Genomic DNA, 17,578 nt, shown 5'->3' with positions numbered 1-17,578 from the left:
TAGTGAGACCCTGTTTCCAAATAAAATATAAAATAGGTCTGGGAGTATAGCCCGGAGGTAGAAAAGCCCCTGGGTTCCACCCCCAGTACCACACAAAAAAGAAAATACAAAAAAAACTATTATTCTAAGCCAGGTGTGGTGGTACATGCCTGGTGGTACATGTATATCCCAGTACTTGGGAGGCTGAGACAGGAGGAGCACAGGTTTGAGGACAGCCTCAGCAAGAGACCCTGTTTCAAAACAAATAAAAAAGTGAGCTGAGGATCTAGCTCGAAGGTGGAAATGCCCCTATTTTCAATTCCTAGTAACAGGCGCGTGCGCGCGCACACGCACACACACACACACACACACACAAATTATTATTATAGCTTTATAGAAAATGGACTTGACAGAGAAGGTAAATAACTTATCCAAGATTTTATAGCTTATAAATAATAAAGTCAAGGCTCTTGCATTCCAGTCTAAAGCCCTTCTTCAACATTATTATTACTTTATTTTTCTTACCCAGTCTTTTACATAAATCCCCCATTCCCCACCCATTCTCTTGCCTCTTTCCCTCAAGTCAAAGAAAACCATACAGTAGTCTGTCCTGGGAATCCTCTGTTGGCAGAACTCCTGGCCAGGCAGGCTTGGGGCTTGGTATAGGTTAATGGTCTCCACCTCCCTCTTCCCCTGGAGTCTTAGGGTGGGTCCCAGGCACTGTTCCGGCCTCTCTTCCGCCAGCCTGGGTGGAAACTGTGAGGCGAGGATGCGGTCCCGGCCCGGAAGGGTGGAAGCTGGGAGAGTAAATTTAGTAACTCTTTGGCTAAGGCCCTTGGACCCTCTGCCAGGGTCAGACACTCCTTGGAATGCTGGCTGCTGGCTTCTCTGTAAGTCACCTGGTAGACGGCTGGAAGAGAAAACCGAAGGCAACTCTGCTTTCCTGGGCCTACCTCCCAGCCCTTAGCTCTCCTCAGAAACATCCAGCAGCAAATGAGAGGTTTCTCACTTTTACAGTTTGGCCAAGGGATGGGCATGTGAGCCCTTGTTATATGCAGAGGCCCTTCCACACATTTCTCAGGTACCAGAAATATTAGCCAGGGAAAGGGACAGGCGGTAGTAGGTGGATGAGGGATTCAAGTTCTGACTTTGAAGCTGGGTGTAGTGGCGCACGCTTGTAATCCCAGTACTTGGGAGATGAGACAGGAGGATCACAGGTTCGAGGCCAGCCTCATCTACTTAGTGAGGCCCTCTGCAACTTAATGAGACCTGTTTTAAAATAAAAAATATAATAGGGCTGGGGGTGTAACTGGGAGGTAGAATGCACCTGGGTTCCACCCCCAGTACAAAAAAAAAAAAAAATTCTGGCTGGGCGTGGCGGCGCACGCTTGTAATCCCCGCGCTTGGGAGGCAGAGACAGAAGGATCACGCAGGTTTGAAGCCAGCCGCGCGCGTTGGCTTAGGAGACCCTGTTTCCAAATAAAAATGTAAAAATAGGTCTGGGAGTGTAGCCCGGAGGTAGCAGGGTTTCCAGGAACACCAGTACCACCAAAAAAAAAACAAACCTGACTGTAGAGTCTCTTATCCCTGGTTCTAAGCACCTAGGCTTATAGCAAGCCAGTAAGGACCTAAGATTCTTCTATTTCCAGTAGCAATCACCACTGAGATATTATTTATTTATTTATTTATTTATTTATTTATTGTGGTACTGGAACCCAGGGAATTCTACTTCCAAGCTATACCCCCAGCCATATGTATGTATGTATGTATGTATGTATGTGGTGGTACTGGAGATAGAACCCTTCTACCTCCGGGCTACACTCCCAAACCTATTTTATATTTTTTTAAATTTGGAAACAGGGTCTCTTAAGCCAGCAAGGCTGGCTTTGAACCTGTGTGATCCTCCTGTCTCCGCCTCCCAACCATGGGGATTACAAGCCTGCGCCACCACGCCCAGTTCCCCAGCCCTATTTTATATATTTTATTTATTTTTTAAATATTTATTTATTTATTTATTTATTTATTTATTTTTGGTGGTACTGGGGTTCCTGGAAGCCCTTCTACCTCTGGGCTACACTCCCAGACCTCTTTTTACATTTTATATTTAGAAACAGGGTCTCCTAAGCCAGCGCGCGCGGCTGGCTTCGAACCTGCGCCATCCTCCTGTCTCTGCCTCCCAAGCGCGGGGATTACAAGCGTGCGCCACCACGCCCGGCCTATTTATTTAATTTTTTGCGGGTGTGGGGATGGAACCCAGGGGCATTTGACCTCCAAGCCACACCCCCTGCCCTACTTTTTATTCTTTATTTTGAAACAGGTTCTCACTGAGTTGCCGAGGGCCTCACTAAGTAGCTGAGGCTGTCCGCAGACCGGGATCCTCCAGTCTCAGCCTCCCGAATGCTGGGATTACAAGCGTGCGCCACCATGCCTGGCCCCTATTTTTTTTATTTTCGAAACAGGGTCTCACTGGATTGCAAAGGGCTTCACTAAGTAGCTGAGGCTGTCCGCGAACCCAGATCCTCCTTTCTCAGCCTCCCGAATGCTGGGATTACAAGCGTGCGCCACCACGCCCGGCACCACTGAGATTTTTAGCTGATGTGTTTGTTGGGTGAGGTTGCTTTCTAGGGAAGAAAGGTGCAGGGATTGTGACATCCAGAGAGGATGGCGGGGTGGGCTGAGTCTTTCGTGTGTCTCCTTGAAGAAAACATCGAGACCCCTGGGAGAAGAGACAGGGAAGAGGGGAAAGCAAGGTGGGAGGACAGAGTTCCCTTTCCAGCCCAGCCCCCTCCAGGCCCTCTGGCCGCCAGTGTCCTGGACTGTGCTGCTCCCACCCTGAGCAAGATTTCCCCCACCCCACTTAAAGCTCAAATAGCTGGAGATCTGTGGCTGCTGAGACCTAGGTTCTGGGTTGCACAGAAGCTCCAGTCCAGCCGTTCAGAGCTATTTGGGCTTGGTCTGGCTGTGGCTGGAGACCAGCCCTTGCCTCTCCCCCACCTCCTGAGCTGGCGGTGCAGCCCAGCCCTGAGGAGCCTGCCACTCAGCCCGCTGCTTCTCCCCTTCAGCTCCTTTATCCCATGTTCGCAGGAGCTCTGGAGCCCTAGAAACATGGACTCTCTCAACAGGAGCCAAGTAGGCCCTGGATGCAAGACTCTGGCCATGGTGCAGGTGAGTGGGGTAAGAGGGCTCTACTCTTCTCCCATCGGTGTCCCAGTGCAGGGGAGAGCAGGTTCTGCCCCTCTCTTCCCCAAGTCCCAAGCCTATTGATAGCTCTGTCTTTATCCAAAACATATGAATTGGCTCACCGTAAAACTCCTCTTTGAAAGTCAGAAAGTGGTTTTAGAGGTTGTCCCTGGGTTGTACTGTATGGCTCTCCTGGACCCTCCCTTGCAGCTTAGTTAAGCAGGGGCATCAGAGACAGCCTCCAACAGGATGTCCTGGGGCTGGACTGGCTCTCCTCTGCAGCACTCCTCCTTACCAGGGCCTCACCCTTCTCCTCTCCTTGTTTCTCTCTTAATAGACAAAGGGGCAGTGGAGCCAGATGAGATAAATCCAGTGGGGCCAGTTAGTGGCCTGGATGCAGATCTAATTACAGTTTAGGGGAATCCTGCTCTAAGACTTGTGCTATACCTCCCGGCACCCTTGGAGCCCCTCCACGAGGGCAGGGGCTGGAGAGAATGCCAGCGGGACAGGGACCTGGCGGGGAAGGTGCTGGCTTTATGTCTCTAAGGGTGCTCATCCCCCACCCCACCCCCTGCAGAAAGGCCCCTTGGACCTGATCGAGACAGGCAAAGGGCTGAAAGTGCAAACAGACAAACCACACCTGGTCAGCCTGGGCAGTGGGAGGCTCAGTACGGCCATCACCCTCCTGCCGCTGGAGGAAGGTAAGTGTGGTTGCTGCACCTCTGACCTGGAGGCCAGACCCTCCCGTGTGGGGCCCTCTGCCTCTGGGGCACTACTGGCCTGGTCTCTGCCTCCCCAGACAGCTGCCTTTTGGTAGATGATCTGCTCCATACTGGAATTAGAAACAAGAAGGAGAGTGCCGAGAGGAGTGGGAAAACACACTGCTCTTGGTAACCAGTGTGACTGAGGAGAAAGGGGCTGTTTGGAAGAGGCCTGGCATAAGAGGGGCCCCTGCAACCCCCTGGGCCTTCAGTCTCTGCCCTCCTGCTCCTCTAGGGCTGCACCTGTTGCCTGGGTGATGCAACATTCCCCACATTCTCCAAATACCAGGCTGGGGGCTCTGCCAAGGAGGGGCCTGGAGAGACTGCAGAGACAGGAGGGCGGGGCTGGGCTGCAGGGGGCCGATTGAAGGGAAAGACAAATGAAGAAAGGGGGAAAGTAGCCAGAAGGGGTGGCAGGACCAAGAACACAGGAAGGCACAGATAGGGGCTGAGGTCCCCGCTCCACGCTCTCAGTGGAGTCTGGCTCCTGGGTCTCTCGTCTTCCCATTCAGACACTGGAGTGTCCTGTTTGGGGGAGGCTTCTGTCACTTGCTTTCTCCACCAGGGTCAGGGGCCCAATGGGATAGGCAGTGGCAGGCAGCAATTCTCCCTGGAGTAGGAGATGGCAATGTATCTCCGCAGGGTCCCTCCTTGTCCCGTCCTGGTCTTCTCGACCTGCAGGAACCCTCTGACTTGGTCTGCCTCCTGCCTCCAGGAAGGACTGTGATTGGCTCTGCAGCCCGGGACATCTCGCTGCAGGGGCCTGGCCTGGCTCCTGAGCACTGCTACATTGAGAACCTGCGGGGGACTCTCACCCTCTACCCTTGTGGCAATGCCTGCGCTATCGATGGGCTCCCTGTCCGGCAGCCTACCCGGCTCACTCAGGGTAAGACTTGGTACCCCTGGACTGAGGAGGGGGCCTGGATTTCCTGCCTGCGAATGTCAGGTTCAGGGAAGCTGGCTATGGTGGTTGCCATGGTAACTGCCAGAGCTGCTGTCCTTAGGTGCATCTGGATGTAGCATATCTAAAAGCCCTCCAGGCTTGACTTCCACTTGTTTTTTCTTATCTCACTTTCCATAGAGCAGGAAGATGAGGCTTCTGAGCCTGGTGTGGCTGTTGGTGGTTGTTGGGGGAGCAAGTGGGAGAACCCTGTAAGGGGATCAGTGGTGCTACTCCATGATGCTGTTGTTTTGAGAACCCAGTGGGGTGGGGCAAGGGCGGAATCTGATAGCAAAGCCTGAGGGCGTGCCTGCTCCTGCTGCAAAACCGATGACAGTGGCTTATTCCTATGGTTACTGCTCTGATGTGTAAAGACCCCTAATTACTATGATTACCAGGCAGGTAAAGGGATGGCCAGGTGGCCCTTTCTTTCTTTATTTATTTTTGGTGGTACTGGGGTTCCTGGAAACCCTTCTACCTGTGGGCTACACTCTCAGACCTGTTTTTTATATATATTTTTATTTGGAAACAGGGTCTCTTAAGCCAGCAAGGCTGGCTTTGAACTGGCGTGATCCTCTTGTCTCTGCCTCCCAAGCACAGGGATTACAAGCCCGGCTGCCCTTTCTTTCTTGTTTTTTTTTTTTTTTTTTTTTTTTTTTTTTTTTACAGTACTGGGGATTGAACCCAGGGGCATTCTACCTCCGAGATACACCCCCAGCCCTATTTTTTAATTTTTAATTTTAATTTTTTTTTGCGAGTCTGGAGATGGAACTCAGGAGCATTCTACCTCCGAGCTATACCCCAGCTCTATTTTTTATTCTTTATTTTGAAACAGGGTCTCACTAAGTTGCAGAGGGCCTCACTAAGTAGCTGAGGCTGTCTGCGGACCGCAATCTTCCTGTCTCAGCCCTAAATGCTGGGATTACAAGCATACTCCACCACACCTGACTTTATTTTTTATTTCAAAACAGGGTCTCACTAAGTCGTGGAGGGTCTCAGTAAATATTGATTGCCAGGCACCTGCGATCCTCCTGTCTCCCAAGTACTGGAATTACAAGTGTGTGCCACCATGCCCGGCTTTAGGTGACCTTTTGACAGGCCGGGTGTGTTCACTATGGAAACAGAGTTCCAAGCATCAGTTCATACAGTGAATTGTGTGATAGAGGAATGAGAGACATAGGCTTGGGTGGGGTTCAGAGGTGAGGTTCACATGAGGATGGAAGCTCGACCAAGCCTGGGTCTGAGCAAAAGGGCTGACTGTGCCCCCGTCTTCTTCACTAGCTGGAAGCCCCTGGGCAGGGGACATCCCACTCATCCCACTGTTTCCCAAGCTCCTCTGTTCATGCCCTTGGGTCCTTTTTTATACAATATACTTTTTATTGGTGAATTATAGTTTCATATCATAATGTAAATCATAGTGATAGTGACAGACATGCACATAGCACTTGGTGGGCTTTCCCCTGCTCTCTCTATTCTCTCCCCCTTCTTGGGGCCTTTTTATTTTTATACTGGGGATTAAACCCAGGGACATTCTACCTCTGAGCTATACTCCAGCCCTGCTTGCTTGCTTTTGCTTTCTTTTTTTTTTTTAAATTTGGAAACAAGGTCTTGTTAGTTGCTAAGGGCCTCACTTAAGTTGCTGAGGCTGGCCACAAACCTCCGATCCTTCTGTCTCCCAGGTACTGGGACTACAGGCATGTACCACCATGCCCAGCTATAAAAGTCATTTTTTAGCTAGATATGGTGGCACATACCTGTAATCCCAGTACTTGAGAGACTGAGACAGGAAGATTGCAGGTTCAAGGTGAGCCTCAGCAACTAGCAAGACTCTTAGCAACCTAGTGAGACACTGTTTCAAAACAAAAGATAAGCCGGGCATGGTGGCGCACGCTTGTAATCCCCGCGCTTGGGAGGCAGAGACAGGAGGATCGCGCAGGTTCGAAGCCAGCCACGTGCGCTGGCTTAGGAGACCCTGTTTCCAAATAAAAATGTAAAAATAGGTCTGGGAGTGTAGCCCGGAAGTAGAAGGGCTTCCAGGAACCTCAGTACCACCAAAAAAAAAAAAAAAAAAAACCCCAAAAAAAACAAAACAAAAGATAAGCCAGGCATGGTAGTGCATGCTTGTAATCCCAGCATGCATTCAGGAGGTTGAGACAGGAGGATTGCAGTTCATGGACAGCCTCAGCTACTTAGGCCTTTTGCAAATACAACATAAAATAGGTTTGGGAGTGTAGCCTGGAGGTAGAAGGCCCCTGGGTTCCATCCCCAGTATCACAAAAAAAAAAAAAAAAAAAAAAAGGACTGGAGCCGGGCGTAGTAGTGCACCCTTGTAATCCCAACGCTTGGGAGGCTGAGACAGGAGGATTGCACAGGTTTGAAGCCAGCCTCAGCTACTAGTGAGGCTCTCAGCAACTTAATGAGACCCTGTTTCCAAATAAAGTATAAAATAGGTCTGGGAATATAACCCGGAGGGAGAAGGCCTCTGGGTTCCACCCTCAGTACCACAAAAAAAAAAAAAAAAAAAATAGGGCTGGGGCTGTAGCTCAGATGTAGAATGCCCCTGGCTTCCATCCCCAGTACCACACACACACACACACACACACCAAAAAAAAAGAAAGAATAAAAATTAAAATAGGGCTGGAAGTCTGCCGGGCATGGTGGCATACACTTGTAATACTAGTACTTAGGAAGCTGAGACAGGAGGATCTCGGTTTGCGGCCAGCCTCAGCTACTTAGTGAGGCCTTTGCAACTTAGTAGGACCCTTTTCAAAATAAAAAATAAAGCCAGGTGTGGTGGCACACTTTTGTAATCTGAGCATTTGGGAGGCTGAGACAGGAGGATAGCAGTTCATGGCCAGCCTCAGCTACTTAGTGAGGCCCTTTGCAACTCAGTGAGACCCTATTTCAAAATAGAGAATAAAAAATGGGGCTGGGGGTGTAGTTCGTCGGTAGAATGCTCCTGGCTTCCATCCCCAGTACAAAAAAAAAAAAAAAATGGGGGCTGGAGGTATAGCTCAGAGGTAGAATGCCCCTGAATTTAATCCCTAGTCCCCCTCTCTCTCACACACACACCAAATAGGGCTGGAGTCTAGCTCAGAGGTAGACTGTCCCTGGGTTCAATCAATCCCCCAGCACCAATAAACAAAATAAAAATAATAAATAAATAGAAAAGGGGGTGGGATGTAGCTCAGAGGTAGAATGTCCCTGGGTTCAATCTTCAGTAAACACACACACACACACACACACACACACACACACACACACACACAGCACTTCTTTCACAGCTGACCTTTCTCCTTCCTTTTGGGTAGGGACAGGGCATAGGCAACTGAGCGCAGGGAAGCAGGTCTGCCAGCAGCAGCAGCAGCCCCTCACCTTCTGGAGGGTGTCATGGGAGAAATCCATGAACTGGGGCTTTGGTCATGTTGCTAGCTGGCTTTTGACAGTCCTGTTCTGTCTGAGGGAGAGCATCTCCTCTAGGAGTTGGGAGCAGAGCAGCAAGGGGAGGCAGGCAAAGTTCAAAGATGGTCTGGCTCTGACCTCTCAGCTCCCAATCCCATCACTTCCATGGGAAGAGCATTTCTTCCCAAGTCTTGTGAACAGGGTGGGGCAATGCTTTATGTACCTCTCTTGTCTGGTCTTCCCAGTAAATATTTTAGCTCCCTGAAGTCATGATGGAATTATTAAGCATTTCCTGTAGCCCCAGTGACCCCCCCCCCATTCTGAGCCAGAAGCCCACTCTGCCAAGTATGTATCCTCCTACTCTCTCCTGACCCTAAACTCCCGCTGTAACCCCCCCAAGCCTTCTTGTCTGGGCTTGCCTGTCTCAGAAGCTTGGCAGCCGGTGGCAGGGTAGGCAGAGGCACAAAGGAATGGGTGTTCTTCTCCCCAGCCTCCCCCTCCCTGGGCTCCAGGAGCTGAGGGTTTCCTTGTCTCCTCTCTGGAGCAAGCACCAAGCCCAGCCCTGCCTGGCCCCAATCCGGACATTCTTGGTAGTGCGTTTCCTTGGGAACTGGGTGGCTCCGGGTGCATGTGCTATCTCTGTGTGTCTCTATAACTGGAGTGTGTTTATGCATCTCCGGATGTGTTTGTGACTCTGGGCTTGTGTGTCTCTGTATTTGTTTGTATCTTTCCTGGTATTTATGGATTAGTGTGTTCAAGTGAGCAGTGGGGGCAAACCCAGGACTGATGCTATCAAAATGTCCGTGAGCATACTCCTGTGCAAATATGAGAACTTACTGGCCATATACCCACTTATGGGCATGTACATTAGAGGACTGGTCAGAGCTGGGGTGTAGCATGATGGTAGAGAACTTGCCTAGCATGTGTAAGGCCCAGGATTCTATCCTCAATGCTGAGGGAAAAAAAAAAAAAAAGCAAAAAAGAAAAAGGATGATAGGAGGACCAACTACAGTGGTTGCACACCTCAAATCCCAGTACTGAGAAGCTGAGATGCAAGGACCACAAGTTTGAGGCCAGCCTCAGAAACTTAACAAGACCCTCAGCAACTTAAGGAGAACTTGTTTCAGAATAAAAAATAAAAAAGGGTTGGAGGTGTCGCTTAAAGGTAGGATGCCTCTGGGTTCAATCCTTAGTACAAAAACAAAAAACAAAAAAAGGGGGCTACTTTTTCCTGTGTTCCCCTCATCTAGTCTTGTAGAGGAGATCGTACTTTTTGAAAAACAGAGCGTTACCTTGGAAATAACAAGAAGCCTGCTCTGGCTGGGCCAGGCCTTAGAAGCATCATTCTGGGCACTATGCCCAGCCACAGGCAACTGGGACGGACATACTTCATGACAGGCAGAGGGAGGCAGTGACAGGCTCTTCCAAGAGGAGTATGCTTAGGCCAGGGAGGGGGAGATGGGCAGAAAGCAGATGCCAACTAGAGCTATGAACATGGGAGTGTGGAGTGAGAGAGCCAGAGGACCTTGTTTTCGCCCCTGTGCCCGGGCATCTTGGCACATCCATGTCACTCTCTTCTCTACAGAGCAGGGGGTGGAGCTGGGAATAAGACCAAGGAAATGAGGCAGGATCTCAGTCTGAGTCTAGGCTGCCCCACCCGGGGACCACAGCGCCAGACCACATGAAAGCCCAGGAGGGGATAAGCAGGGGAGGGTCCAGAAAGCCACACAGCTCAGGGCCCAGCTGTCTAGACAGTTGGTCCCCATCCACTGCTGCCATGCCTCTCAGTATTCTCCACTTCCTAAGGCTCTCCTGGGGGTGGAGGGGAGGTTGTGTGGGACCAGCAAAGCAGTGTGGCTGGGAAGCCAGGGTTTCTAGGCTCTCAACTTCCTCTCTGAGAGATGCAGAACACGAGCCGCTTCCTCTGAAGCCAGTTATTCTAGAAATCAGGGAGGGAAGCCTCCGAGCTTTCCCTGTTATAAGACTGATAAAGATCGTGAGTAATAAAGCTCCAGGCAGGAAAGCAGGAGCAGGACTCTGAGCTCCTCATTTCCTGGTGTCTGCCTCCTGCTCAGCCTCACACTGGCGGCTTGCTCCTGTCCAGCTGGCCATCACTGTTTCCAGACTCATGAATCACTCTTCCTGAGGAGGTTTTGTTTTTTTAAAGCCTCCCCCTATTTTGCATTTGGCTGTATATGGTTCTTCCTTTTTCCTTCAGAAGGGGAGTAAATTTCATGCGAGTGGGTGAATGTGTGTGCGTGTGTTATTTATTTGTTTTTTGTGGTACTGGGACTTTGAGTTTGACTGGATTGAACCCAGGGACATTTTTTTTTTTTTTTTTTTTGCAGTACTGGGGATGGAACCCAGAAACATTCTCCAAGCTATACCCCCAGCCCTATTTTTTAGTCTTTATTTTGAAACAGGGTCTCACTGAGCTTTAAAGGGCCTCACTAAGTAGTAGTTGAGGCTGTCTGAGAATCTGGGTCCTCCTGTCTCAGCCTCCCAAATGCTGGGATTACAAGTGTGTGCCACTACACCCGGCCTGAACCCAGGGACATTCTAACTGCAAGCTACACTCCCAGTCCTCTTCTTTTTGTTTTGAAACAGGGTCTGAAACAGGTTTTGCTAGGGTGCTGAAAGTCTTGTTGCTGAGGCTGGTCTCAAACCTGTGATCTTCCTGTCTCAGCATCCCAAGCACTATGATTACAGGTGTGCACCACCATGCCTAGCTTTTTTTTGAGTAGGAGGTCTCCCTAAACTTCCCTTGAGAATCTCAACTTGGAGATTCTCCTGCTTAGCCTCCCCAGTAGCTGGACTTATAGGTGTGTTTCACCATGCCCAACTTGGACATTGACTTTTTTTCCTCTTTCTTTCTTTTTTTTTTTTCTTGTGGTACTAAGGATTGAATCCAGGGGTATTCTACCGCTGAGCTGTACTCCCAGCTTCCCCCCTTTTTTTTGTGGTACTAGGGACGGAATCCAGGGGCATTGAACCTCTGAGCTGTACTCCCAGGTCTATTTTTTTAGACTGTCTGTCTGTCTGTCTATCTAGTGGTACTGGGATTGGAACCCAGGGGCATTCTATTTCCAAGATATACCCTCCGCCCTATTATTTATCCTTTATTTTGAAACAGAGTCCTGTTATTTATTATTTATTTATTTACTATTGTGGTACTAGGGATGGAACCCCAGGGCATTGTATCTCAGAGCTATACCCCCATCCCTATTTTTCAGTCCTTTTAATTTTCTTTTTTTTTTTTTTTTTTTTGCAGTATTGGGGATGGAACCCAAGGACATTCTACCTCCAAGCTACACCCCAAGCCCTATTTTTTTAGTCTTTTTATGTTTGAAACAGGATCTCACTGAATTGTGAAGGGCCTCACTAAGTAGCTGAGGCTGTCCACCAACCAGTCTCTGCCCCCCCCCCCCGCCCCCCCGCCCCACCCATGCTGAGATTACAAGCCTGGGCCACCACACTCAGCTAGTCCTTTTAATTTTGAAACAGAGTCTTAATGAGTTGTGGAAGGCCTTGCTAAGTATCTGAGGCTGTCCACAAACTGCAGTCCTCCCGTCTCACCATGCCCGGCCTCCCACTTTTTTATTTTTTATTTTGGACAGGTCATGTTAGGTTGCTGAGTCTCCCTGTGTTGCTGAGGTTGTCTTCAAACCTGCAAATCTTCTGTCTCAGCCTTTCAAGTACTGGGATTGCAGAGGTATACCACTGTGCCTGGTTAAGGACTCTTGAGTCTCTCTAAAAGCTGAGTGACAGCCGGGCATGGTGGGGCATGCTTGTAATACCCCTCGCTTGGGAGGCTGAGACAGGAGGATCGCACAGGTTCAAAGCCAGCCTTAGCTACTTAGTGAGGCTCTCAGCAGCTTAGTGAGACCCTGTTTCCAAATAAAATATAAAATAGGGCTGGGAGTATAGCCCGGAGGTAGAAAGCCTCTGGGTTCTATCCCCAGTACCACAAAAAAAAAAAAAAAGAAAAAAAAGTTGAGTGACAGGATGGCTGTGTTCAGAGAGCAATAGTATACTATGAGGGGGTGGGCCTGGGGGGATATGTGTGTGTGTGTGTGTGTGTGTGTTTCTGTGACTCACTACGCTCAGTGAGTTGGTGTCAGTGTGTATCTGACTGATGGCACAGGGGTGTAAGTGCCACTGGGCAGAGTGTGCCTAAGAGAACAAATGTGGCGTGTCCCCTAAAGTTCTGGCATCCAGGATCCCTGGGAAAGGCACAACTTTGAGGTCCCAAGTGGGTGGTAGGTACCAGACTGGCTTAGAAACTCAGCCTGACCCCGGGGGGGGGGGCTCCAGAGACAGGTGGCACTGTCTCCTAGATAGGAAGGGTGCCCCACTCAGCGGAAGGCTCTTGGGGGCCCCAGGAGGAGGGCTGGCTGGGCAAGGCAGTGCCTTGGTGAGCTCTGGGCCAGCAAGGGCCAGGAAAGCAGGTATTTAGGATAGAGACCCGAGCTGGGCCCGTGCTGCTGGCAGGGCACACAGCATTGCCTTGGCTTGGCCCCCCAGGGTGACCTTGACACCGTATCCAGCTGAGGGCCAGAGGTGGAACTGGTGTCCCAGCAGGACCCACCCCCCCAGCTCTCCCTGTCCTACATGGAGCCATGGGATGTCCTCCATAGTCATCCTTCCCATTCTGGGACAAGTGATCCCAGGCCAGAGGGTGGCCTGGCGCAGACCCCAAGCCAGGCCACTGACTTGCTACCCAGAGGGCTGAGTGCGCCCCGCCGTCGCACTCCAGCCTCCCGGCCAACCTCGGCTGTCTGGCCTCTGTCTTTACTTCTCACTTTCCCTTCCGGCCTCACCTCTCTCGAGCTTCTCCTCGCTGCCCCACTTTTTCTGCTGCGGGGGCGCGGGATCCCCAGCCCGCTGCCTCTCCGCATCCTCCCGCCCCGCCCTCGCCCTCCATCACTTCCTCTTCCCCTCCTCCCGCCTTTGTCCCTCCCTCCTGGCGCCCTTCCCCCGCCGCTGGTGGCCGGCCCGCCCTCCCGGGCGCTGGCGGCGGCTGGCTGCTGGCTGCGCTGGGAGCCGGGCTGGCGCGCAGGAGGTCGCCCGCCCTCTCAAAGGCCAGGCGGCCGGGGACCTGCGGGGGCGAGCGGCGCGGAGGTCCAGCTGGGTGGTGAGTCCTCAGCCGCCGGGGCGTCCTCCGGAGGCTGGGCGCGAGGGGGGTTGGGGTCCTCGCCCTGTGGCTGGGAGCTCCAAGCTGTGGGAGGGTCCCGGAGTGGGAGTCTGAGCTTGGGAGCACTTCCCAGCGGGGCAGTCCCCTCGCGGGGACCCACCTCCTGGAGGGGCTGGGGGTCGTGGTGACGATGAGGGAGTCGTGTAATGGCCGAGAGGGGGTCTCTGCTGGGAAGGGCCAAGGCACCCCCATCGGGAGGGTGGGTCCTCAGTGTGTGGCCAGCTTGGTGGTGCTGTGTGAGCTGGCATGTCTGCCTCTGAGCCCAAGGGTGTCCTGAGTGTCCGTGTGCGTGAGTGTGTGTGTCGTTTCCCTGTGTGTGTAGAAGACGAAATTCACCCTCTTTGCTCAGATGTGCAGCTCCCCCACCCACCCTAGCACAGCTGGACCCTGAGCCTCCTTGGGCATAGGGACAGGAACCATATCTTGGGCTGAATGGGCAGAGGGCTGACCTTGGGGAATGGGCAGGAGTGGGCAGAGGGGAGGCTTATTCGAGAAACATGCTGGTCAGGTTCCTGTTGGGGCACTAGGTGCCAAAGAGGGAGGATGCCCGGGCCCCTTGAGTACAAATAGAAAGTTAATTTGGGTCAGAGCTGGGCTGCTAGCAGTCCTGCTGTCCTCCGACCCCTCTATTAATACAGCTACAACTCTGCTGCCTGGCATCACTATATATAGCCCCAGGCATCATGGCCACTCCCACTGCTGGGGGAGCGGTGGGGCAGGGACCTCCACACCCACAGCCTCATGGGTGGGCCTGGCACTGCTCAGGATGGAATCTACCCAGACTCCCACCTTCTTCCCAGCCTGGACTAAGCAGTCAAGCTCCCCCAAACGCTCACCTCCATCCACCTAGAGTTGAGTGGGTCTGTCTAGACCCTTGAAGCTCATCATTAGCTGGTGAAATGGCTGAAAGGAAAGAGAGGGGCTTGGTAGGGCTTTTTCTGAAACAGCTGTGGTTGTAATTAGGTGGACATGTGGTTGACTATTATTTATTCCAGTTATGATTACTCTGGGATCGGCTCCTCTGATTGGCGGCTTGGCGGGGAAGGCTTGCCCCTTCGCAACCACCCATCAGCCTTTAGAATTGTTGGTGCTGCCTGCCTAGGAGGGCTGTGGGTGTGCCGAGCTTGTGAGTGGCTTTGTCTACTATGATTATCCGCTGTGGGCGTTTCAGCCTGCTGTCTCCTCACCCCCATGGCAGTGCCCAGGGTCCTAGGAACGGGCTCTCCAGCTCTTTAGTAAGGGGCCTGCCAAAGACCCCACGTGGCCTGGGACACCCTCTGCCCTTGCAGCCTGCCAGAGCTGAACTGTCTCAGCGTCCAGGAATGCAGACTTCTCTGCCAGTCTTAGCTCAGACTGGCATGAAGCTTAGGGTGCCAAGTGGCACTGAATTTGGTTGACAGGAGGTTGGGGTTAGGGGTGTAGGCAAATTGGAAGGGTGGGTGGTAGAGTGCACCAGGGGCTCTGGCTATTCCTGGCGTAGCTTCTTCTTCAGGAACCCGCTGGCACCTGGCATGGCCAGGAGGCGGGGTTCTGGCAGCCAGGCCTAGGTGCCTGGGGGTACACCTGCTGTTCTGCATGCTCCTGAGCCGCTGGCTACATTTTCTGGCTCCCACATATCCTCCCCCTCCTGTGCACTTGCACTTCCTGGGCAGGACTAGGCTTGTGTCTCTTGCCTGGGAATGTGCTTGGCTGAAGCCAGGTCTAGCGGCTTAGGCCTGGATAGATTCCAGGTGAGCCAGAGGGTGGCTTCTCCGAAAGAAAAAGGGAGGTGGGTGCTCCTTAAACTCCCCAGAGAGGGTGGCAGTTCTCCTAAGACCACCTAGCAAGAAGGAGCCGAAATAATGATGAGCCCCCAGGAAGGCATAGGACCCATCTATGGTTTTCCCTTGCTCCTATCTCAGAGCTTTTGTGTGACTCTGGAAGTTGCTGTCTTCCAACTAACCCTTCTACTCGAGACAATTAGATGGTGCCCGAATCCGCTTGGGATGAAGGGACAGGAGCGTCTGTGTTCTTCACTGACAGTACTTTCACGTAGGTGATCTTTTCAGCCCTGCACGTTCAGCGGCATTGTTTCCTTTTTCTCCTGAGAGAAATAGACTTGGAGTTGAAGTACTTTACTCGAAGATCCCACAGCTAGAAAGAAGAATTAGGAGAGGGTGCTCATCTTGGGACTCGCCCACCAGTGTGCATTCCATTCTGCCCTGTGCTGAGGGACCCATCTCAGGGACGGGCAGGGCCAGGTGTGCAGGTGGAGTTGGCTCTTTGGGGCTGGGGGTGGCTTCAGCCCTGCCTGCCCCTTGTAAGCGTTTGCTTTTTCTGCAGGCTGCATGTTGTGCCTGGGTCAGGGCACCTTCCTCCGCTTTAACCACCCGGCCGAAGCCAAGTGGATGAAGAGCATGATTCCAGCAGGGGGCCGGGCCTCTGGGCCCCCCTACAGCCCTGGCTCTGGTAGGTGTTGGTCAGGGCGGGGGGTGGATAGGTTGATGGTACCCCTTGGATAGGCTCCCTTGTCCACTCCTGCTACTTTTGGGTGTTAGGGCAGGCCAGTGTCGACACTCTGGGCTCACTGCCACCTGCACTGGGTTGGTAGAAAATGCCAGGCAGTGGGGCAACGTTGCTTGGCTGGATTGAGAAATCATGTGCCTTGAGAGGTTGAGGGCTCTGCCAGTCTGAACCCTATTGCCCTAGAAGATACCACTCAGTGTCTAGGACACCACCATCACCCTTTTGTGTCACCACAAGAAGCGTCTCCTTCAAGGATGCAGCCTGAGCATTAGGTTGAACCCGTAAGCCCTGGTGGGTCCCACCTGCTGGTGACCACGTCCCTGGTCCCTGCTCAGCCCTTAGGCCATGCTGTGCCCGCTGATGACTCAGAGGAGCAGCTGCAGTTTGTGTGTGAATTATTGATCCCCAGAGGAGAATCGTTGATTGTTCTAGGAACCAGCATGGCCCCACTCAGCCAGCTGCCTAGGGGGTGGGGTGCAGATCAGGAAGGCACCAGGGGGTTTGCCACCCAGACTTTGCACTGGCCTTCAGATGTCTGTGGGGTGACGGTGCCAGTGTGGCATGGGGTAGGTGGATATGCGTATCAGGTAGGCCGGGTGGAATGGTTGTCACTGGCCTGAATGTATCTGAAGAAAGGTGAGTGGTCACGGGGATCACCGGTATCCATGGTAACTCCTCTGCCTGGGCCCTACACAGTCCCATAATTTTGGACACAAACTCAGTCTTGCAAAGGCTTTCCCTTCCCTGCCGACCCCTCCTCTTTTCCCTGAGGGCCCAGAAGCCTGGGTTCCCAGTCTACTCCCCACTGCAGGCTTGTCCTGCCACTCCCCGGCATGTTTGGGGTCACCACTGTTTGGAGCAGTGTTTCCAGGGACTGGGAACTTCTGGTTGGTTGACATGGACTGGGGCCCCAGCAAAGGCAGGCTCTTGCTGGCGTGGCTTAATGGGATAATTGGAGGCACAGAGCTGTACCTCTTGGCAAGCCAGCAGGGCTTCCAGGAACCAGCCATTAGCACTAGATCCCTCCCTTACTTCTGATTGGACCAAGTGTGCAGCACACACCCTCGCCCTGCCTGGAGGCTTTGTTTTTTCCCCTAGGCCTCTGACTGTAGGTTGGGAGGCTCTGATGTCCTTTTAGACTAGGAGGCCCTGGAACTTCTGGCCAACTCCACAGTAGGCCCCCATCTCCTTTGTAGAATGCCCACCTGTTCCCAAAACAGAGGGAGGGGAAGAGGGGAAACCAAGGCAGGGAGGAGTCTAGTCTTGGGACAAGTTGGTGAAAACTAGGATTGGACCTCTTTGCATTGTCTCTAACTGTGTCCTGAGTGATTAAATGTTAGAGCCTGCCAGGCGTGGTGGCGCACGCTTGTAATCCCCGCGCTTGGGAGGCAGAGACAGGAGAATCGCGCAGGTTCGAAGCCAGCCGCGTGCGCTGGATTAGGAGACCCTGTTTCCAAATAAAAATGTAAAGATAGGTCTGGGAGTGTAGCCTGGAGGTAGAAGGGCTTCCAGGAACCCCAGTACCACCAAAAATAAATAAATAAATAAATAAATAAATAAATAAATAAATAAATGTTAGAGCCAGGAGAACCCTGTCATCCTCTTCCTTTAGAGGGG

General features: G+C 52.2%; 1 protein-coding gene across 20 annotated transcripts in view; it reads left to right on the top strand.

Annotated features, from left to right (window-relative positions):
* Positions 1 to 3,066: 3,066 nt before the first annotated feature.
* PHLDB1 (pleckstrin homology like domain family B member 1) overlaps positions 3,067 to 17,578 on the top strand; it is a gene marked incomplete at both ends in the record, with an annotated part of 51,510 nt that continues 36,998 nt past the window's right edge. For 10 of the 20 annotated variants that reach the window (XM_080704912.1, XM_080704929.1, XM_080704928.1 and 7 more), the window contains 4 exons: positions 3,085 to 3,144; positions 3,737 to 3,860; positions 4,636 to 4,806; positions 15,779 to 15,904. In XM_080704912.1, the coding sequence (XP_080561038.1) occupies positions 3,085 to 3,144; positions 3,737 to 3,860; positions 4,636 to 4,806; positions 15,779 to 15,904 (481 nt within the window). Of the gene's footprint in view, positions 3,145 to 3,736; positions 3,861 to 4,635; positions 4,807 to 15,778; positions 15,905 to 17,578 lie in introns of those variants that run through there. The other 10 variants (XM_080704920.1, XM_080704919.1, XM_080704918.1 and 7 more) reach the window with 4 other exon arrangements.

The sequence above is a fragment of the Muscardinus avellanarius genome, assembly GCF_963383645.1.
Source record: "Muscardinus avellanarius genome assembly, chromosome: 1".
In the NCBI taxonomy this organism is placed as follows: domain Eukaryota; kingdom Metazoa; phylum Chordata; class Mammalia; order Rodentia; family Gliridae; genus Muscardinus; species Muscardinus avellanarius.
The sequence above is the reverse complement of the archived record's forward strand: the minus strand, read 5'-3'. Positions and strand labels throughout refer to the sequence as shown.